At 49.9% G+C, this 18,684-nt stretch overlaps 1 protein-coding gene across 4 annotated transcripts in view; it reads right to left on the reverse strand.

Annotated features, from left to right (window-relative positions):
* Positions 1-18,684, reverse strand: part of VTI1A (vesicle transport through interaction with t-SNAREs 1A) — a 494,579-nt gene that overhangs the window by 150,229 nt on the left and 325,666 nt on the right. For 2 of the 4 annotated variants that reach the window (XM_075348209.1, XM_075348210.1), the window contains 2 exons: positions 10,517-10,587; positions 2,515-2,576 (listed from right to left, as the gene is read on the reverse strand). In XM_075348209.1, coding sequence (XP_075204324.1) covers positions 2,515-2,576; positions 10,517-10,587 — 133 coding nt within the window. Of the gene's footprint in view, positions 1-2,505; positions 2,577-10,516; positions 10,588-18,684 lie in introns of all 4 variants that reach the window. The other 2 variants (XM_075348211.1, XM_075348212.1) reach the window with 1 other exon arrangement.

Raw genomic sequence — 18,684 nt, forward strand, 5'->3', positions numbered from 1 at the left:
ATACTGCTCCTATGTACAAGAATATCACTACTATAATACTGCTCCTTATGTACAAGAATATAACTACTATAATACTGCTCCTATGTACAAGAATATAACTACTATAATACTGCCCCTATGTACAAGAATATCACTACTATAATATTGCTCCTATGTACAAGAAGATTTACCAAAACATTCTCAGATTTCAGGTGCTTTTCACCATCTTTATAAATGATTCTGCCTTGTAGTAGGTGCGGTGTTATGTCACACAACCCCATAAGGGCCCCATCGATTATAAGCATAACCAGCAGTGGTAATAGCAGTTTTATCAATGCAATTTCAGATATTAAAAGTCCAGTAGAACCCTTGGTGTTATTACTGTCATGTGACTGTCAAATGACCAAAGGTCCTATAGCCGGCAGGAGTCTAGAAGAAGTGAACATGAGGAGACAGTTGAACGTGTTGGCACCCTTGAAATTTTTCCAGAAAATGAAGCATTTTCACCTGTTGTCTTATACACAGGTGTGTTTATTTTGTGTGTATGGAACAAAACAAAAAAAAGTCAAATTGGACATAATTTCAAAACAGGTCTAACTAAATTGTTGCCACCTGTACAAAATTGTGTGTTAACAACTTTGTTTCCAGCATGTGACGCTCACACTCACCTGTGGCAAATAACAGGTGTGGGCAATATGAACATCACACCTGAAACCAGATAAAGAGGGGAGAAGTTGACTGAATATTTCCATTGTGTCTGTGTGTGCCACACTTAAGCATGGAGAACAGGAAGAGGAGAAGAGAACTGTCTGAGGACTTAGAAACCAAAATTATTGAATAATATCACCAATCTCAAGGTTACAAGTCCACCTCCAGAGATCTTGATGTTGCTTTGTCCATGATAAGAACATACAAAAGAAGCTTACAACCCATGGCCCTGTAGATAATCTCCCTGGACATGAACAGCAGAAAAAACTGGTGAGAGGTTGAAGCACAGTCTAGTCCGGATGGTGGATAAGCCCAATCAAGATCCAAACAAATTCAAGCTGTCCTGGGGTCCAAAGGCAGTGTCCTTAGAGAGGTTCTACAAAATGTGACAAACGACATTCTCTACTCTTTGGTAAATTTTGTCAAATCAAAAACATCCAATTTCCCCTATAAGCATAATCCGGAGACCCCCCCCCTCATTGCACCAGGGAACAGTCAGACCATCCCTCTTAGGGCCCCCAATGCACATTACATCAATGCCATCCAAAATTCTGTTTTTGATGGGACCCAACCTCAGGATCTTCCCATGAGAAGGATCGGTCAGTTGATGGCCATTGAAAATCCCAAATTCTGCATCCTTTGGTCTCTCAACATCATCTCCAGGGCTGGAATGATCACGGTCACAGGGGTCGCCATCATGACCGGGCCTGGGGACCTCATCTCAGCTGATATCGGTGGCTTCGGCTGACTTATCTAATGGGTATGGGGGCTTATGGGTGGGTTGGGAGGTCGATGGCCATTTACAGAGTATGGTTATGGCAAAATAATAACTTTACACCTAAAGCTGGAGATGAGACACTTAAAGGGCCCTGATTTTTGGTCGCCTTTTAGCACACGGATCCCACCGGCGGTGTATCTGGACTGACGGAAGCTGAAGGTTGTGACCCCAAATCTACATTAAGGTCTTAAGAAATTACCTCCGCAGACAACTAAAGACAGAGTCAGTCATTAATTTGGCAATGGCTAAAAGGACCAATAAGAAATGCCTATGGCGTTCCTATATGATAAGAGGCGCCGTCCCATGGTGCCTCGCGCCTCAGAGCTGTGAGTTATTGTGCACTCATCAAATCTTGTACAAACACCCCATAACGGGGTCTTCGGAAGGGAAAGTGGGGGACATCAAGCAGAAAGATCAGGGACAAATAAAGCCATAAATCCTTATTTCTGGCGCTCGGCTCGCGGCCCTGATGGTGGCGGATGCCGTGCGGCCTGTAAATGTTACGTCTGATTAATCGGCGGCGCTAAGTGACAAGTGAACTTTAACATTAATATGATATTATTTAAATAACGGTTTGTGGTTATTTTGCCCCTAAAAATGATGAATGATTTTCCGACATGAAGCGAGAGGCTCCTTTAATGAGATGTGACAGTCGGGGGACGTTTGCGGAGGGACGGACACGGCTGGCGGGGCAGAGGCCGCCCTCCCTGCCTGATTGTCTGCACGCTCCGGAGCATCGATTTCCAGCGCCGCGCCTCTCCCTCCTGGATTCCACATTTAGATAGTGTCACTTACATATTACTCTTAATCAGCCCGTCCTGGGGGCCCCCGTACAGACCGGGGGGCTGCACGGGACATGCCATTAACCCCTGCAGGGGAAGATTTACCAAGGACAGGGGAGAATACATGGTGAGCCTGTGGACGGAGATGATGGGAGTGTAGGACATCACTCCCATCTGTGTACGGCGCTGCGGCATATGTTGGCGCTGTACCGGCCTCAGATAGGAGCTGCGATACAAGGAGGGATAAAATGCTCCTACCTCTCTTACCTTCGTAACATCCCGGTCAGGATTCTGGAGCTCTTCCCCAGGTTCGTGTCCGTCTCTCGCAGCTGAGGGGGAAAAGCAAAAAAATTCAATGAAAAATGGCCAAGGCAACAATTTCACCCCGTTCTGCAGCCGAGGACGCCGACTGACCGGGACGACGCCGACTGACCGGGACGACGCCGACTGATCGGGACGACGCCAACTGACCGGGACGACATGGACTGACCGGGACGACGCCAACTGACCGGGACGACACGGACTGACCGGGACGACACGGACTGACCGGGACGACGCCAACTGACCGGGACGACACGGACTGACCGGGACGACGCCAACTGACCGGGACGACGCCAACTGACCGGGACGACGCCAACTGACCGGGACGACGCCAACTGACCGGGACGACGCCAACTGACCGGGACGACGCCAACTGACCGGGACGACGCCAACTGACCGGGACGACGCCAACTGACCGGGACGACATGGACTGACCGGGACGACGCCAACTGACCGGGACGCCGCCGACTGACCGGGACGCCGCCAACTGACCGGGACGACGCCGACTGATCAAAAAGATGCCGACTGATCAAGAAGATGCCGACTGATCAAGAAGATGCCAACTGATCGAGACAACGACGACTGATTGGGACGACGCCAACTGATCGGGACGCCGCCGACTGACCAGGACGACGCCGAATGATCGGGACGCCGACAACTGACCGGGACGACGCCGACTGACCGGGACAACGCCGACTGATCAAGAAGATGCCGACTGATCGAGACAACGACGACTGATCGGGACAACGACGACTGATCGGGACAACGACGACTGATTGGGACAACGACGACTGATCGGGACAACGACGACTGATCGGGACAACGACGACTGATCGGGACAACGACGACTGATCGGGACAACGATGACTGATCGGGACGCCGACGACTGACTGGGACGATGCCGACTGACCTGAATGGCACTTGCTCTTACTGATCTGGATATTGCGGATTGATCTGCACGATTTTGACTGATCTGGATGGCGCTGACTGATCTAGACAATGCTGACTGATCTGGATGGCACTTGCACTTACTGATCTGGTCAATGCTTACTGACTTCGATGACGCTGACTGATCCGGACAATGTTGACACATCTGGACAATGCTGACTGATCTAAATGGCACTCACTGATCTGGATGATGCTCACTGATCTGGATGACGCTGACTGATCCGGACAATGTTGACACATCTGGACAATGCTGACTGATCTGGATAATGCTGACTGATCTGGATGGTACTTGCACTGACTGATCTGGACGATGCTCCCTGATCTGGATGGTACTTGCACTGACTGATCTGGATGGTACTTGCACTGACTGATCTGGACGATGCTCCCTGATCTGGATGGTACTTGCACTGACTGATCTGGACGATGCTCCCTGATCTGGATGGTACTGGCACTGACTGATCTGGATGATACTTGCACTGACTGATCTGGATGGTACTTGCACTGACTGATCTGGATGATACTTGCACTGACTGATCTGGATGATACTTGCACTGACTGATCTGGATGATACTTGCACTGACTGATCTGGACGGCACTGACTGATCTGGATGATACTTGCACTGACTGATCTGGATGATACTTGCACTGACTGATCTGGATGATACTTGCACTGACTGATCTGGATGATACTTGCACTGACTGATCTGGATGATACTTGCACTGACTGATCTGGATGATACTTGCACTGACTGATCTGGACGGCACTGACTGATCTGGATGATACTTGCACTGACTGATCTGGATGATACTTGCACTGACTGATCTGGATGGTTCTTGCACTGACTGATCTGGATGGTACTTGCACTGACTGATCTGGACGATGCTCCCTGATCTGGATGGTACTTGCACTGACTGATCTGGATGGTACTTGCACTGAGTGATCTGGACGATGCTCCCTGATCTGGATGGTACTGGCACTGACTGATCTGGATGATACTTGCACTGACTGATCTGGATGGTACTTGCACTGACTGATCTGGATGATACTTGCACTGACTGATCTGGATGATACTTGCACTGACTGATCTGGATGATACTTGCACTGACTGATCTGGACGGCACTGACTGATCTGGATGATATTTGCACTGACTGATCTGGATGGTTCTTGCACTGACTGATCTGGATGATACTTGCACTGACTGATCTGGATGATACTTGCACTGACTGATCTGGATGATACTTGCACTGACTGATCTGGATGATACTTGCACTGACTGATCTGGATGATACTTGCACTGACTGATCTGGACGGCACTGACTGATCTGGATGATATTTGCACTGACTGATCTGGATGGTTCTTGCACTGACTGATCTGGATGGTACTTGCACTGACTGATCTGGATGGTACTTGCACTGACTGATCTGGATGATACTTGCACTGACTGATCTGGATGATACTTGCACTGACTGATCTGGACGGCACTGACTGATCTGGATGATATTTGCACTGACTGATCTGGATGGTTCTTGCACTGACTGATCTGGATGGTACTTGCACTGACTGATCTGGATGGTACTTGCACTGACTGATCTGGATGATACTTGCACTGACTGATCTGGATGGTTCTTGCACTGACTGATCTGGATGGTTCTTGCACTGACTGATCTGGATGATACTTGCACTGACTGATCTGGATGATACTTGCACTGACTGATCTGGATGATACTTGCACTGACTGATCTGGATGATACTTGCACTGACTGATCTGGATGATACTTGCACTGACTGATCTGGACGGCACTGACTGATCTGGATGATATTTGCACTGACTGATCTGGATGGTTCTTGCACTGACTGATCTGGATGGTACTTGCACTGACTGATCTGGATGGTACTTGCACTGACTGATCTGGATGGTTCTTGCACTGACTGATCTGGATGGTACTTGCACTGACTGATCTGGATGGTACTTGCACTGACTGATCTGGATGGTACTTGCACTGACTGATCTGGATGGTACTTGCACTGACTGATCTGGATGATACTTGCACTGACTGATCTGGATGGTACTTGCACTGACTGATCTGGATGATACTTGCACTGACTGATCTGGATGATACTTGCACTGACTGATCTGGATGATACTTGCACTAACTGATCTGGACGGCACTGACTGATCTGGATGATACTTGCACTGACTGATCTGGATGATACTTGCACTGACTGATCTGGATGATACTTGCACTGACTGATCTGGATGATACTTGCACTGACTGATCTGGATGATACTTGCACTGACTGATCTGGATGATACTTGCACTGACTGATCTGGATGGTTCTTGCACTGACTGATCTGGATGGTACTTGCACTGACTGATCTGGATGGTACTTGCACTGACTGATCTGGATGGTTCTTGCACTGACTGATCTGGATGGTACTTGCACTGACTGATCTGGATGGTACTTGCACTGACTGATCTGGATGGTACTTGCACTGACTGATCTGGATGATACTTGCACTGACTGATCTGGATGGTACTTGCACTGACTGATCTGGATGGTTCTTGCACTGACTGATCTGGATGGTTCTTGCACTGACTGATCTGGATGATACTTGCACTGACTGATCTGGACGATGCTCCCTGATCTGGATGGTACTTGCACTGACTGATCTGGATGATACTTGCACTGACTGATCTGGATGGTTCTTGCACTGACTGATCTGGATGGTACTTGCACTGACTGATCTGGATGGTACTTGCACTGACTGATCTGGATGGTTCTTGCACTGACTGATCTGGATGGTACTTGCACTGACTGATCTGGATGGTACTTGCACTGACTGATCTGGATGGTACTTGCACTGACTGATCTGGATGATACTTGCACTGACTGATCTGGATGATACTTGCACTGACTGATCTGGATGGTTCTTGCACTGACTGATCTGGATGGTTCTTGCACTGACTGATCTGGATGATACTTGCACTGACTGATCTGGACGATGCTCCCTGATCTGGATGGTACTTGCACTGACTGATCTGGATGGTACTTGCACTGACTGATCTGGACGATGCTCCCTGATCTGGATGGTACTGGCACTGACTGATCTGGATGATACTTGCACTGACTGATCTGGATGGTACTTGCACTGACTGATCTGGATGATACTTGCACTGACTGATCTGGATGATACTTGCACTGACTGATCTGGATGATACTTGCACTGACTGATCTGGACGGCACTGACTGATCTGGATGATATTTGCACTGACTGATCTGGATGGTTCTTGCACTGACTGATCTGGATGGTACTTGCACTGACTGATCTGGATGGTACTTGCACTGACTGATCTGGATGGTTCTTGCACTGACTGATCTGGATGGTACTTGCACTGACTGATCTGGATGGTACTTGCACTGACTGATCTGGATGGTACTTGCACTGACTGATCTGGATGATACTTGCACTGACTGATCTGGATGGTACTTGCACTGACTGATCTGGATGATACTTGCACTGACTGATCTGGATGATACTTGCACTGACTGATCTGGATGATACTTGCACTGACTGATCTGGACGGCACTGACTGATCTGGATGATACTTGCACTGACTGATCTGGATGATACTTGCACTGACTGATCTGGATGATACTTGCACTGACTGATCTGGATGATACTTGCACTGACTGATCTGGATGATACTTGCACTGACTGATCTGGACGGCACTGACTGATCTGGATGATACTTGCACTGACTGATCTGGATGATACTTGCACTGACTGATCTGGATGGTTCTTGCACTGACTGATCTGGATGGTACTTGCACTGACTGATCTGGACGATGCTCCCTGATCTGGATGGTACTTGCACTGACTGATCTGGATGGTACTTGCACTGACTGATCTGGACGATGCTCCCTGATCTGGATGGTACTGGCACTGACTGATCTGGATGATACTTGCACTGACTGATCTGGATGGTACTTGCACTGACTGATCTGGATGATACTTGCACTGACTGATCTGGATGATACTTGCACTGACTGATCTGGATGATACTTGCACTGACTGATCTGGACGGCACTGACTGATCTGGATGATATTTGCACTGACTGATCTGGATGGTTCTTGCACTGACTGATCTGGATGATACTTGCACTGACTGATCTGGATGATACTTGCACTGACTGATCTGGATGATACTTGCACTGACTGATCTGGATGATACTTGCACTGACTGATCTGGATGATACTTGCACTGACTGATCTGGACGGCACTGACTGATCTGGATGATATTTGCACTGACTGATCTGGATGGTTCTTGCACTGACTGATCTGGATGGTACTTGCACTGACTGATCTGGATGGTACTTGCACTGACTGATCTGGATGATACTTGCACTGACTGATCTGGATGATACTTGCACTGACTGATCTGGACGGCACTGACTGATCTGGATGATATTTGCACTGACTGATCTGGATGGTTCTTGCACTGACTGATCTGGATGGTACTTGCACTGACTGATCTGGATGGTACTTGCACTGACTGATCTGGATGATACTTGCACTGACTGATCTGGATGGTTCTTGCACTGACTGATCTGGATGGTTCTTGCACTGACTGATCTGGATGATACTTGCACTGACTGATCTGGATGATACTTGCACTGACTGATCTGGATGATACTTGCACTGACTGATCTGGATGATACTTGCACTGACTGATCTGGATGATACTTGCACTGACTGATCTGGACGGCACTGACTGATCTGGATGATATTTGCACTGACTGATCTGGATGGTTCTTGCACTGACTGATCTGGATGGTACTTGCACTGACTGATCTGGATGGTACTTGCACTGACTGATCTGGATGATACTTGCACTGACTGATCTGGATGGTTCTTGCACTGACTGATCTGGATGGTACTTGCACTGACTGATCTGGATGGTACTTGCACTGACTGATCTGGATGATACTTGCACTGACTGATCTGGATGATACTTGCACTGACTGATCTGGATGGTTCTTGCACTGACTGATCTGGATGGTACTTGCACTGACTGATCTGGATGGTACTTGCACTGACTGATCTGGATGGTTCTTGCACTGACTGATCTGGATGGTTCTTGCGCTGACTGATCTGGATAATGCTGACTGATCTGGATGGTACTTGCACTGACTGATCTGGATGATGCTCCCTGATCTGGATGGGACTTGCACTGACTGATCTGGATGATACTTGCACTGACTGATCTGGATGATACTTGCACTGACTGATCTGGATGGTTCTTGCACTGACTTATCTGGATGGTTCTTGCACTGACTGATCTGGATGGTACTGGCACTGACTGATCTGGATGGTTCTTGCGCTGACTGATCTGGATGGTTCTTGCGCTGACTGATCTGGATAATGCTGACTGATCTGGATGGTACTTGCACTGACTGATCTGGATGATGCTCCCTGATCTGGATGGGACTTGCACTGACTGATCTGGATGATACTTGCACTGACTGATCTGGATGATACTTGCACTGACTGATCTGGATGATACTTGCACTGACTGATCTGGATGGTTCTTGCACTGACTGATCTGGATGGTTCTTGCACTGACTGATCTGGATGGTTCTTGCACTGACTGATCTGGCTGATACTTGCACTGACTGATCTGGATGGTTCTTGCACTGACTGATCTGGATGGTTCTTGCACTGACTGATCTGGATGGTTCTTGCACTGACTGATCTGGATGATACTTGCACTGACTGATCTGGATGATACTTGCACTGACTGATCTGGATGGTACTTGCACTGACTGATCTGGATGATATTTGCACTGACTGATCTGGATGATACTTGCACTGACTGATCTGGATGATACTTGCACTGACTGATCTGGATGGTTCTTGCACTGACTGATCTGGATGATACTTGCACTGACTGATCTGGATGATACTTGCACTGACTGATCTGGATGATATTTGCACTGACTGATCTGGATGATATTTGCACTGACTGATCTGGATGATATTTGCACTGACTGATCTGGATGGTACTTGCACTGACTGATCTGGATGGTACTTGCACTGACTGATCTGGATGGTACTTGCACTGACTGATCTGGATGGTTCTTGCACTGACTGATCTGGATAATGCTGACTGATCTGGATGATATTTGCACTGACTGATCTGGATGGTTCTTGCACTGACTGATCTGGATGATATTTGCACTGACTGATCTGGATGATATTTGCACTGACTGATCTGGATGATATTTGCACTGACTGATCTGGATGATATTTGCACTGACTGATCTGGATGATATTTGCACTGACTGATCTGGATGATACTTGCACTGACTGATCTGGATAATGCTGACTGATCTGGATGATATTTGCACTGACTGATCTGGATGATATTTGCACTGACTGATCTGGATGATACTTGCACTGACTGATCTGGATGATACTTGCACTGACTGATCTGGATGATATTTGCACTGACTGATCTGGATGATACTTGCACTGACTGATCTGGATGATACTTGCACTGACTGATCTGGATGATACTTGCACTGACTGATCTGGATGATATTTGCACTGACTGATCTGGATGATATTTGCACTGACTGATCTGGATGATACTTGCACTGACTGATCTGGATGGTTCTTGCACTGAGTGATCTGGATGATACTTGCACTGACTGATCTGGATGATACTTGCACTGACTGATCTGGATGATACTTGCACTGACTGATCTGGATGATACTTGCACTGACTGATCTTAAACTATTTTCTGTAACAAATGGCAGCGGTACAAGCCAAAGGTTATAAGTGCTGGGATGTAAAACAATGTTTCTAATTAGTGACGGCAGAATAGAAAAAAAAAGGTATGAAAGACAATCTGCTGACTCTTGTAAGGCGCAGAATGATGAATGTCGGGGGTCTGCACCCACACAGTATCAGTTCAGCAATGGCTGCTCACCCGGTCTCGCGCTCGCTGGATCTTCTCACGATCTTGGCTCAGATTTTCCAGAACGTTCTGACCAATTTGCTCTGCGGAAGAAAAATAACACACATTTAACTCAGCTCCATAATATCCCCTATATGTGTTACCTCTGTATGTGCCAGAATGTGAGAAATTACTACCCCAGCCCCTAATGACGCATCAAGAGTCCTCCCCAAATACATAAAAAACCCCTAAATCCCTCCATTCACTAGGTCCTGACCTGGGAGGCCCCTGATGTGGGGAGATACCACAATCGGGGGCACAGGACCCTCCAATCTCATGACGTAGGACCCCACTAATCACAGGTTCATGGTGGAAATCCTCATAGGTGTAGCAGAGCGTTTCATGTGATCAAACTGTGTTTGTCTTTACTACTGCTATGTTTTGCTGTTATCAGCCACTGAACACCCACCCATCCCTTTATACAGAAGTCTGAAGAATCTTAGTTGTTTAAGTCCGACAGACTCCGGCTGACACCAGAGAGTGGTAGCTCTAATACACAACGTGGTAATTATTCGGTGGATTGTGAAGTGGAGATGACGCTCGCGAGAAATCTGGATTCCCGCGGGTTCTGGACGGGTCTGTGGAGGTAATTACAGTGCAGCAGCAGACGGAGCTATTCCTAGAAGCCGTCCTTAACACCATGGACGTCACCTCCCGAGTCACCTCCCGTCCCTCAGTCGCTCCTCCTGTCAGTGCTTACAGATTGTTACTAGTTGTATCAGCTCGTGGGTGACACCAGCGAACTCCTGTCACCGGCGGCTGCAGATCACCGCCGTCCTATATACTCATCAGTAGACATTGTCTGCACTGATACACGGTAACAAGCCATCACCTGTGTGAGCCGGACAAGGCTAACACCTACGTTACCAGGGTCTGTTACAGGTTCTGTCCTTTGCCCCAGATTTCTTGTAGACTAAACACCACGCCCCACCCCGCGCCCCTGCTTTATGGCAAACGCTGCATTTTTTCTGTGTTCCGCTGAATTCTCCCCTTTCCCACAGACTTGGGCTTAGCAGCAGAGCAGAGGGCCGAGAGCGGAGGGCCGAGAGCAGAGGGCCGAGAGCAGAGGGCCAGGAGCGGAGGGCCGAGAGCGGAGGGCCGAGAGCGGAGGGCCAGGAGCGGAGGGCCGAGAGCGGAGGGCCGAGAGCGGAGGGCCGAGAGCGGAGGGCCGAGAGCAGAGGGCCGAGAGCGGAGGGCCGAGAGCGGAGGGCCGAGAGCGGAGGGCCGAGAGCGGAGGGCCGAGAGCGGAGGGCCGAGAGCGGAGGGCCGAGAGCAGAGAGCCGAGAGCAGAGGGCCGAGAGCATAGGGCCGAGAGCGGAGGGCCGAGAGCGGAGGGCCAGGAGCGGAGGGCCGAGAGTGGAGGGCCGAGAGCGGAGGGCCAAGAGCGGAGGGCAGAGAGCGGAGGGCCGAGAGCGGAGGGCCGAGAGCGGAGGGCCGAGAGCAGAGGGCCGAGAGCAGAGGGCCGAGAGCAGAGGGCCGAGAGCAGAGGGCCAGGAGCGGAGGGCCGAGAGCGGAGGGCCGAGAGCGGAGGGCCAGGAGCGGAGGGCCGAGAGCGGAGGGCCGAGAGCGGAGGGCCGAGAGCGGAGGGCCGAGAGCGGAGGGCCGAGAGCGGAGGGCCGAGAGCGGAGGGCCGAGAGCGGAGGGCCGAGAGCAGAGAGCCGAGAGCAGAGGGCCGAGAGCATAGGGCCGAGAGCGGAGGGCCGAGAGCGGAGGGCCAGGAGCGGAGGGCCGAGAGTGGAGGGCCGAGAGCGGAGGGCCAAGAGCGGAGGGCAGAGAGCGGAGGGCCGAGAGCGGAGGGCCGAGAGCAGAGGGCCGAGAGCAGAGGGCCGAGAGCAGAGGGCCGTGAGCATAGGGCCGAGAGCGGAGGGCCGAGAGCGGAGGGCCAGGAGCGGAGGGCCAGGAGCGGAGGGCCGAGAGTGGAGGGCCGAGAGCGGAGGGCCAAGAGCGGAGGGCAGAGAGCGGAGGGCCGAGAGCGGAGGGCCGAGAGCAGAGGGCCGAGAGCAGAGGGCAGAAGGCTGAGAGCCGAGAGCATAGGGCCGAGAGCGGAGGGCCGAGAGCGGAGGGCCAGGAGCGGAGGGCCAGGAGCGGAGGGCCGAGAGTGGAGGGCCGAGAGCGGAGGGCCAAGAGCGGAGGGCAGAGAGCGGAGGGCCGAGAGCGGAGGGCCGAGAGCAGAGGGCCGAGAGCAGAGGGCCGAGAGCAGAGGGCCGAGAGCAGAGGGCCGAGAGCAGAGGGCAGAAGGCTGAGAGCCGAGAGCATAGGGCCGAGAGCGGAGGGCCGAGAGCGGAGGGCCGAGAGCGGAGGGCCAAGAGCGGAGGGCCAAGAGCGGAGGGCCGAGAGCGGAGGGCAGTGGGCCAAGTGCAGAGGGGAGCGGAGGGCTGAGAGCAGAGGGCCGAGAGCCGTGGGCGGAATGCAAAGAGTGGAGGGCCAAGAGGAGAGGGCAGAGGGCTAAGTGCAAAGGTGAGCGGAGGGCCAAGGGCAGGGGCTGAGAGCGGAGGGCCGAGGGTGGAGGAGTGCCAAGAGCAGAGGGTGGAGGGCCAAGAGCAGAAGGGAGCGGAGGACTGAGGGCAGAGGGTGGAGATCCGTGGACGGAAAGCCAAGAGTGGAGGGCCAAGTGCAGAGGAGAGCGGAGGGCCGAGGGCAGGAGGCTGAGTGCGGATGGCCAAGGGCGGAGTGTCAAGAACGGATGGCCGAAAGCGGAGTGCCAAGAGCGGAGGGCCAAGAGCAGAGGGTGGAGGGCCAAGAGCAGAGGGGAGCGGAGGGCCGAGGGCAGAGGGTGGAAATCCGTAGGCGGAGGGCCAAGAGCGAAGGGCCAAGAGCAGAGAGCAGAGGGCCAAGTGTAGAGGGGAGCGGAGGGCCGAGAATAGGAGGCTGAGAGCGGAGGGCCGAGAGTCAAGTGCAGAGGGGAAAGGAGGACCGAGGGCCATGGGCGGAGTGCCAAGAGCGGAAGGCCAAGAGTAGAGGGCCAAGAGCAGAGGGGAGCGGAGGGCCGACAGCAGGAGGCCGAGAGTGGAGGGCCGAGAGTGCCAAAAGCAAAGGGCCAATAACAGAGGGTGGAGGGCCAAGTGCTGGGAGGAGCGGGGGGGCTAAGGGCCGAGAGTGGTGGGCGCAGGGCCAAGGGCGGAGTGCCAAAAGTGAAAGGGGCAGAGGGCCGAGGCCACCTGTTTCCAGACAACTTCACTTTGATTTATGCCAGTAATTCAATTATACGAAGAAGAAAAGATGCAACAAACTGATAAGCGGCTTCCTTTTTTTTTGGCATTATTTGTCGCATTTTACACCAGTGACCTGCGACTGAGACCAGATAACGAAATGCCAAGCGAGGAAGATGTCCCCGGAGGTCACTAGAAGGCTGCGCGCTCTTCACAAGGATGACACCGGGCCTCTAACAAGGAGGTGAAACGCAAGCTACCTGCACAGACCGACCTGTTCTGCCCAGCACCTGCAATCTGACCCCTGCGTGCTTACACCTATCTGCCCATGATCATAGGGTAAGTTGAGGCAACGCCACTTTAAGCCCTCCAAACTTCTTGTCTTTAGTTGCACCCCTCTATTTAGGAGCACATGGCAATTAGTATAGAGATGCTACGCGGTTCACACACCTCTTGTGGGTGAGAGGGGCCAGCAATGGAATCTGAAGACCACATGCTATAAGAGTTAAAGCAGAAAATTCAGCCCTGCATGTCTTATATCATAGTCTGCTTTTGTTTACCTGTACTATTAGTTTAAGCCTCTTATCTCTATCATTAGTGGGTCTCAGCAGCAGTGAGCTCTAGTCCGACTCCGCCCCGCTCTGTGATTAGCAGATTATGGAAATGTACACTGAAAGCCTGGTGTGGGCGAGGATAACTCTCCCAGCACTGCTACATGCAAAATCTGAAATCTTTCACTGCATCAGCCAGTAATGTAAGTGATACAACACTGAACTCACGGCCTCTTTGCTTAGTATCATGCTGCTCTCAGATGAGGTTGGAAACACCTGCTCACAGATTCCATTCAACAGAATGAGGCAAATGTGAACATGTGACTGTGATATACACTATGTATACTGGAGGAACCCACCGCCCATCAGTCCATTAGTAATGGGTCCATTGTTAACCCCTTCGCAACCAAGCCATTTTCTGTTTTTCTCATCTGCAGAGACACCACTTTCTGTGTTTGCTTTAGCACAGACCTCTGCATCGGTCTGATGCTGGACGAGCGGACACCATTCATTTTACCAAAAATTGTATCGAAAACGGGGAACAATCTAACACTCATTTTCTGAGGGTCGCAACGTTTTCATTTTTCCATCAATGAGCCGCGTGTGTTCTGCATTATTAGCGCACGTTTTTATTGATGCCGTGTGACGCTTCGATCGCGTTTTATTCCACATTTTAGAGAGGCCGCGACTACAAAAATCTCACAATTTGGGGCTTCTAGTTCTTTCTTTTTACGTTTCCAGTCGGGGATCATTCACGGTAGATTTTGATTGATCAGACTTTTATGGAGGATTATTTTTCTCACTTTAATATTATGTTTTTGCTTTATTTTTCAGTGACTGGATCTGAGCTGACCTGATCGCTTGTACGATTGTACGCTATATGTACAAGCCCAGTCATCGGCGTTGCTGAAAGATAAAGATGGCCGCGGTGGGGGTCTTCAGACGACCCCTGGGTGCCATGATGACCTGATTGCGGGGGAAGTTGATGGGAGCTGGACGCATGCGCTGGAGATTGCGCTGTATAAAAGCCGCCGTCAGTGACTGATATCTGCATTTTTATGATTCAAAACCTTAAATAATGAGCAGACAGAAGATCATGCGCCTTCGCACACAGGATTGTTTCTAACCGTGTGTTTAATAAAATGTGCCCGGTCAATTCTGCGATTTCCAATTTATTGGCAAAGCTTCTGCACTGATGTGCCACAGACCCACTACAAACCCCCACTAAAATAATGCATCCAAATCAGCGCACTCTCACCAAACTGCACCAAACTGCACCAAAACAAGCGGTCTTTAGATTAGGATTTTGCAGCCAGAAGATTTGATGTAGAAAGCTCAGTGTGAACGTCACCTGAGGCTGTTTTTAGCTAATGAAGGATGCCCCCTGCCCTTGGTGAGAGGGGCACGTGCAGCAGGATCAGTTGTGTACAGCTCGCCTTGTCGTGGTTGTTGGGCGCACACAATCTGGTGAATTCCTGCAGTAAGTGCCTTCCGTTTAATGCAGCGTATATTTCATACATTCAGAGTTTGCGGATGTCCTAACAAACAGTGTGCTCCAGAGATATCTGCAGTCCATGGGAAGAGGGAAAACACGGCCAGAACTACAGAAATCTGCGACCCATCGCTGCACTACTGGGCAAGAAGCGTGCAACCCCCTCCCCCAATCACACAAGTGCAACAATCAGAGGTGAACTGCACCAGGAAACTCAGCCATGTACCAGGAGTCACAGCACAGGAAATCTGGAGAGAGAAGTGTGACCCCTGCAGGCCGTCCCGAGAATCGCAGCTGCAGCAGCAGAAGCCCCAACCGTGATTCACAGGAACAATAAAAGTCAGAGAATGTAAAATCTGCTCATTTGTCATAAATCTTAATTAATCTTCCTCCTCTGATGTTCTGTTTCGAATGATAATTTTTCAGCTTCATTTTTTTTTTCATGTGCAGAGGAACTGGAAACCATCAGCAAGCAGGCGTCTGCTGACAGATCCTACCACATCACCAAGAGCAGTCACACATCATGTGAATAGTCAGGAGCTGTGACCACTGAACGCAGGGAGTCACAAATAATGTATATACACAGTGACTGCACCAGCAGAACAGTGAGTGCAGCTCTGGAGTATAATACAGGAGGTAACTCAGGGTCAGTAATGTAATGTATGTACACAGTGACTGCACCAGCAGAATAGTGAGTGCAGCTCTGGAGGATAATACAGGAGGTAACTCAGGGTCAGTAATGTAATGTATGTACACAGTGACTGCACCAGCAGAATAGTGAGTGCAGCTCTGGAGTATAATACAGGAGGTAACCCAGGATCATTAATGTAACGTATGTACACAGTGACTGCACCAGCAGAATAGTGAGTGCAGCTCTGGAGTATAATACAGGAGGTAACTCAGGATCAGTAATGTAATGTATATACACAGTGACTGCACCAGCAGAACAGTGAGTGCAGCTCTGGAGTATAATACAGGACGTAACTCAGGGTCAGTAATGTAATGTATGTACACAGTGACTGCACCAGCAGAATAGTGAGTGCAGCTCTGGAGTATAATACAGGAGGTAACCCAGGATCATTAATGTAACGTATGTACACAGTGACTGCACCAGCAGAATAGTGAGTACGGCTCTGGAGTATAATACAGGAGGTAACTCAGGATCAGTAATGTAATCTATGTACACAGTGACTGCACCAGCAGAATAGTGAGTGCAGCTCTGGAGTATAATACAGGAGGTAACTCAGGATCACTAATGTAATGTATGTACACAGTGACTGCACCAGCAGAATAGTGAGTGCAGCTCTGGAGTATAATACAGGAGGTAACTCAGGATCAGTAATGTAATGTATATACACAGTAACTGCACCAGCAGAATAGTGAGTGCAGCTCTGGAGTATAATACAGGAGGTAACTCAGGATCAGTAATGTAATGTATATACACAGTGACTGCACCAGCAGAACAGTGAGTGCAGCTCTGGAGTATAATACAGGAGGTAACTCAGGATCAGTAATGTATGTACACAGTAACTGCACCAGCAGAATAGTGAGTGCAGCTCTGGAGTATAATACAGGAGGTAACTCAGGATCAGTAATGTAATGTATGTACACAGTGACTGCACCAGCAGAATAGTGAGTGCAGCTCTGGAGTATAATACAGGAGGTAACTCAGGATCAGTAATGTAATGTATGTACACAGTGACTGCACCAGCAGAATAGTGAGTTCAGCTCTGGAGTATAATACAGGAGGTAACTCAGGATCAGTAATGTATGTACACAGTAACTGCACCAGCAGAATAGTGAGTGCAGCTCTGGAGTATACTACAGGAGGTAACTCAGGATCAGTAATGTAATGTATGTACACAGTGACTGCACCAGCAGAATAGTGAGTGCAGCTCTGGAGTACAATACAGGAGGCAACTCAGGATCAGTAATGTAATGTATGTACACAGTGACTGCACCAGCAGAATAGTGAGTGCGGCTCTGGAGTATAATACAGGAGGTAACTCAGGATCAGTAATGTAATGTATATACACAGTGACTGCACCAGCAGAACAGTGAGTGCAGCTCTGGAGTATAATACAGGAGGTAACTCAGGATCAGTAATGTATGTACACAGTAACTGCACCAGCAGAATAGTGAGTGCAGCTCTGGAGTATACTACAGGAGGTAACTCAGGATCAGTAATGTAATGTATGTACACAGTGACTGCACCAGCAGAATAGTGAGTGCAGCTCTGGAGTATAATACAGGAGGTAACTCAGGATCAGTAATGTAATGTATGTACACAGTGACTGCACCAGCAGAATAGTGAGTGCAGCTCTGGAGTATAATAAAGGAATTAGTACATTATACATCATTTAGCAGTGGACACAGACTTTTGGAGGCGGTAGTCGCCCTCTGACCTCTTGGGCCCCTGTGTACAGGTAACACCTGCCGTATACTTACCCCTGGTATACCGGGAATTCACGGTTACGCAGCTTTTATGTTTCATAACGTCTGATAATAGATACTTTGTGATGAATAAACACTGAAATCCCGTGAACAGTTTCCATTAATAGTAAATAGCCGTCAATCACGAGCGTGTGCAGCTCCACAGAGCAGGCGATGTTTATTCTAGCAGGTGGTAATGAATGTGAGGTGCGGGCGCAGCGTTTCACACCTTTGCGGGGTGAGATGAGATTATCAGCGAGATGTTTCAGAGGTTTATATTCTACCATTATCAGAAAGATTTACATGTAGATACGGCCGGTCTGCTCTCCGGAGAACGGGCAGCATAAACAGCAGCAGATAAAAGCAGCTAACCACAAACCAGATGCCAGAAATCTGCTTAGAAGACACAGGAGGGGCACTACAGCCAGACACCGGACCGGGCCGCACTGTGACTGTCAGCCCCCGCCAGACACCGGACCGGTCGCAGAGTGACCGTCAGCCCCCGCCAGACACCAG

This window comes from Anomaloglossus baeobatrachus, chromosome 5, assembly GCF_048569485.1.
Source record: "Anomaloglossus baeobatrachus isolate aAnoBae1 chromosome 5, aAnoBae1.hap1, whole genome shotgun sequence".
NCBI classification, from domain to species: Eukaryota; Metazoa; Chordata; class Amphibia; order Anura; family Aromobatidae; genus Anomaloglossus; species Anomaloglossus baeobatrachus.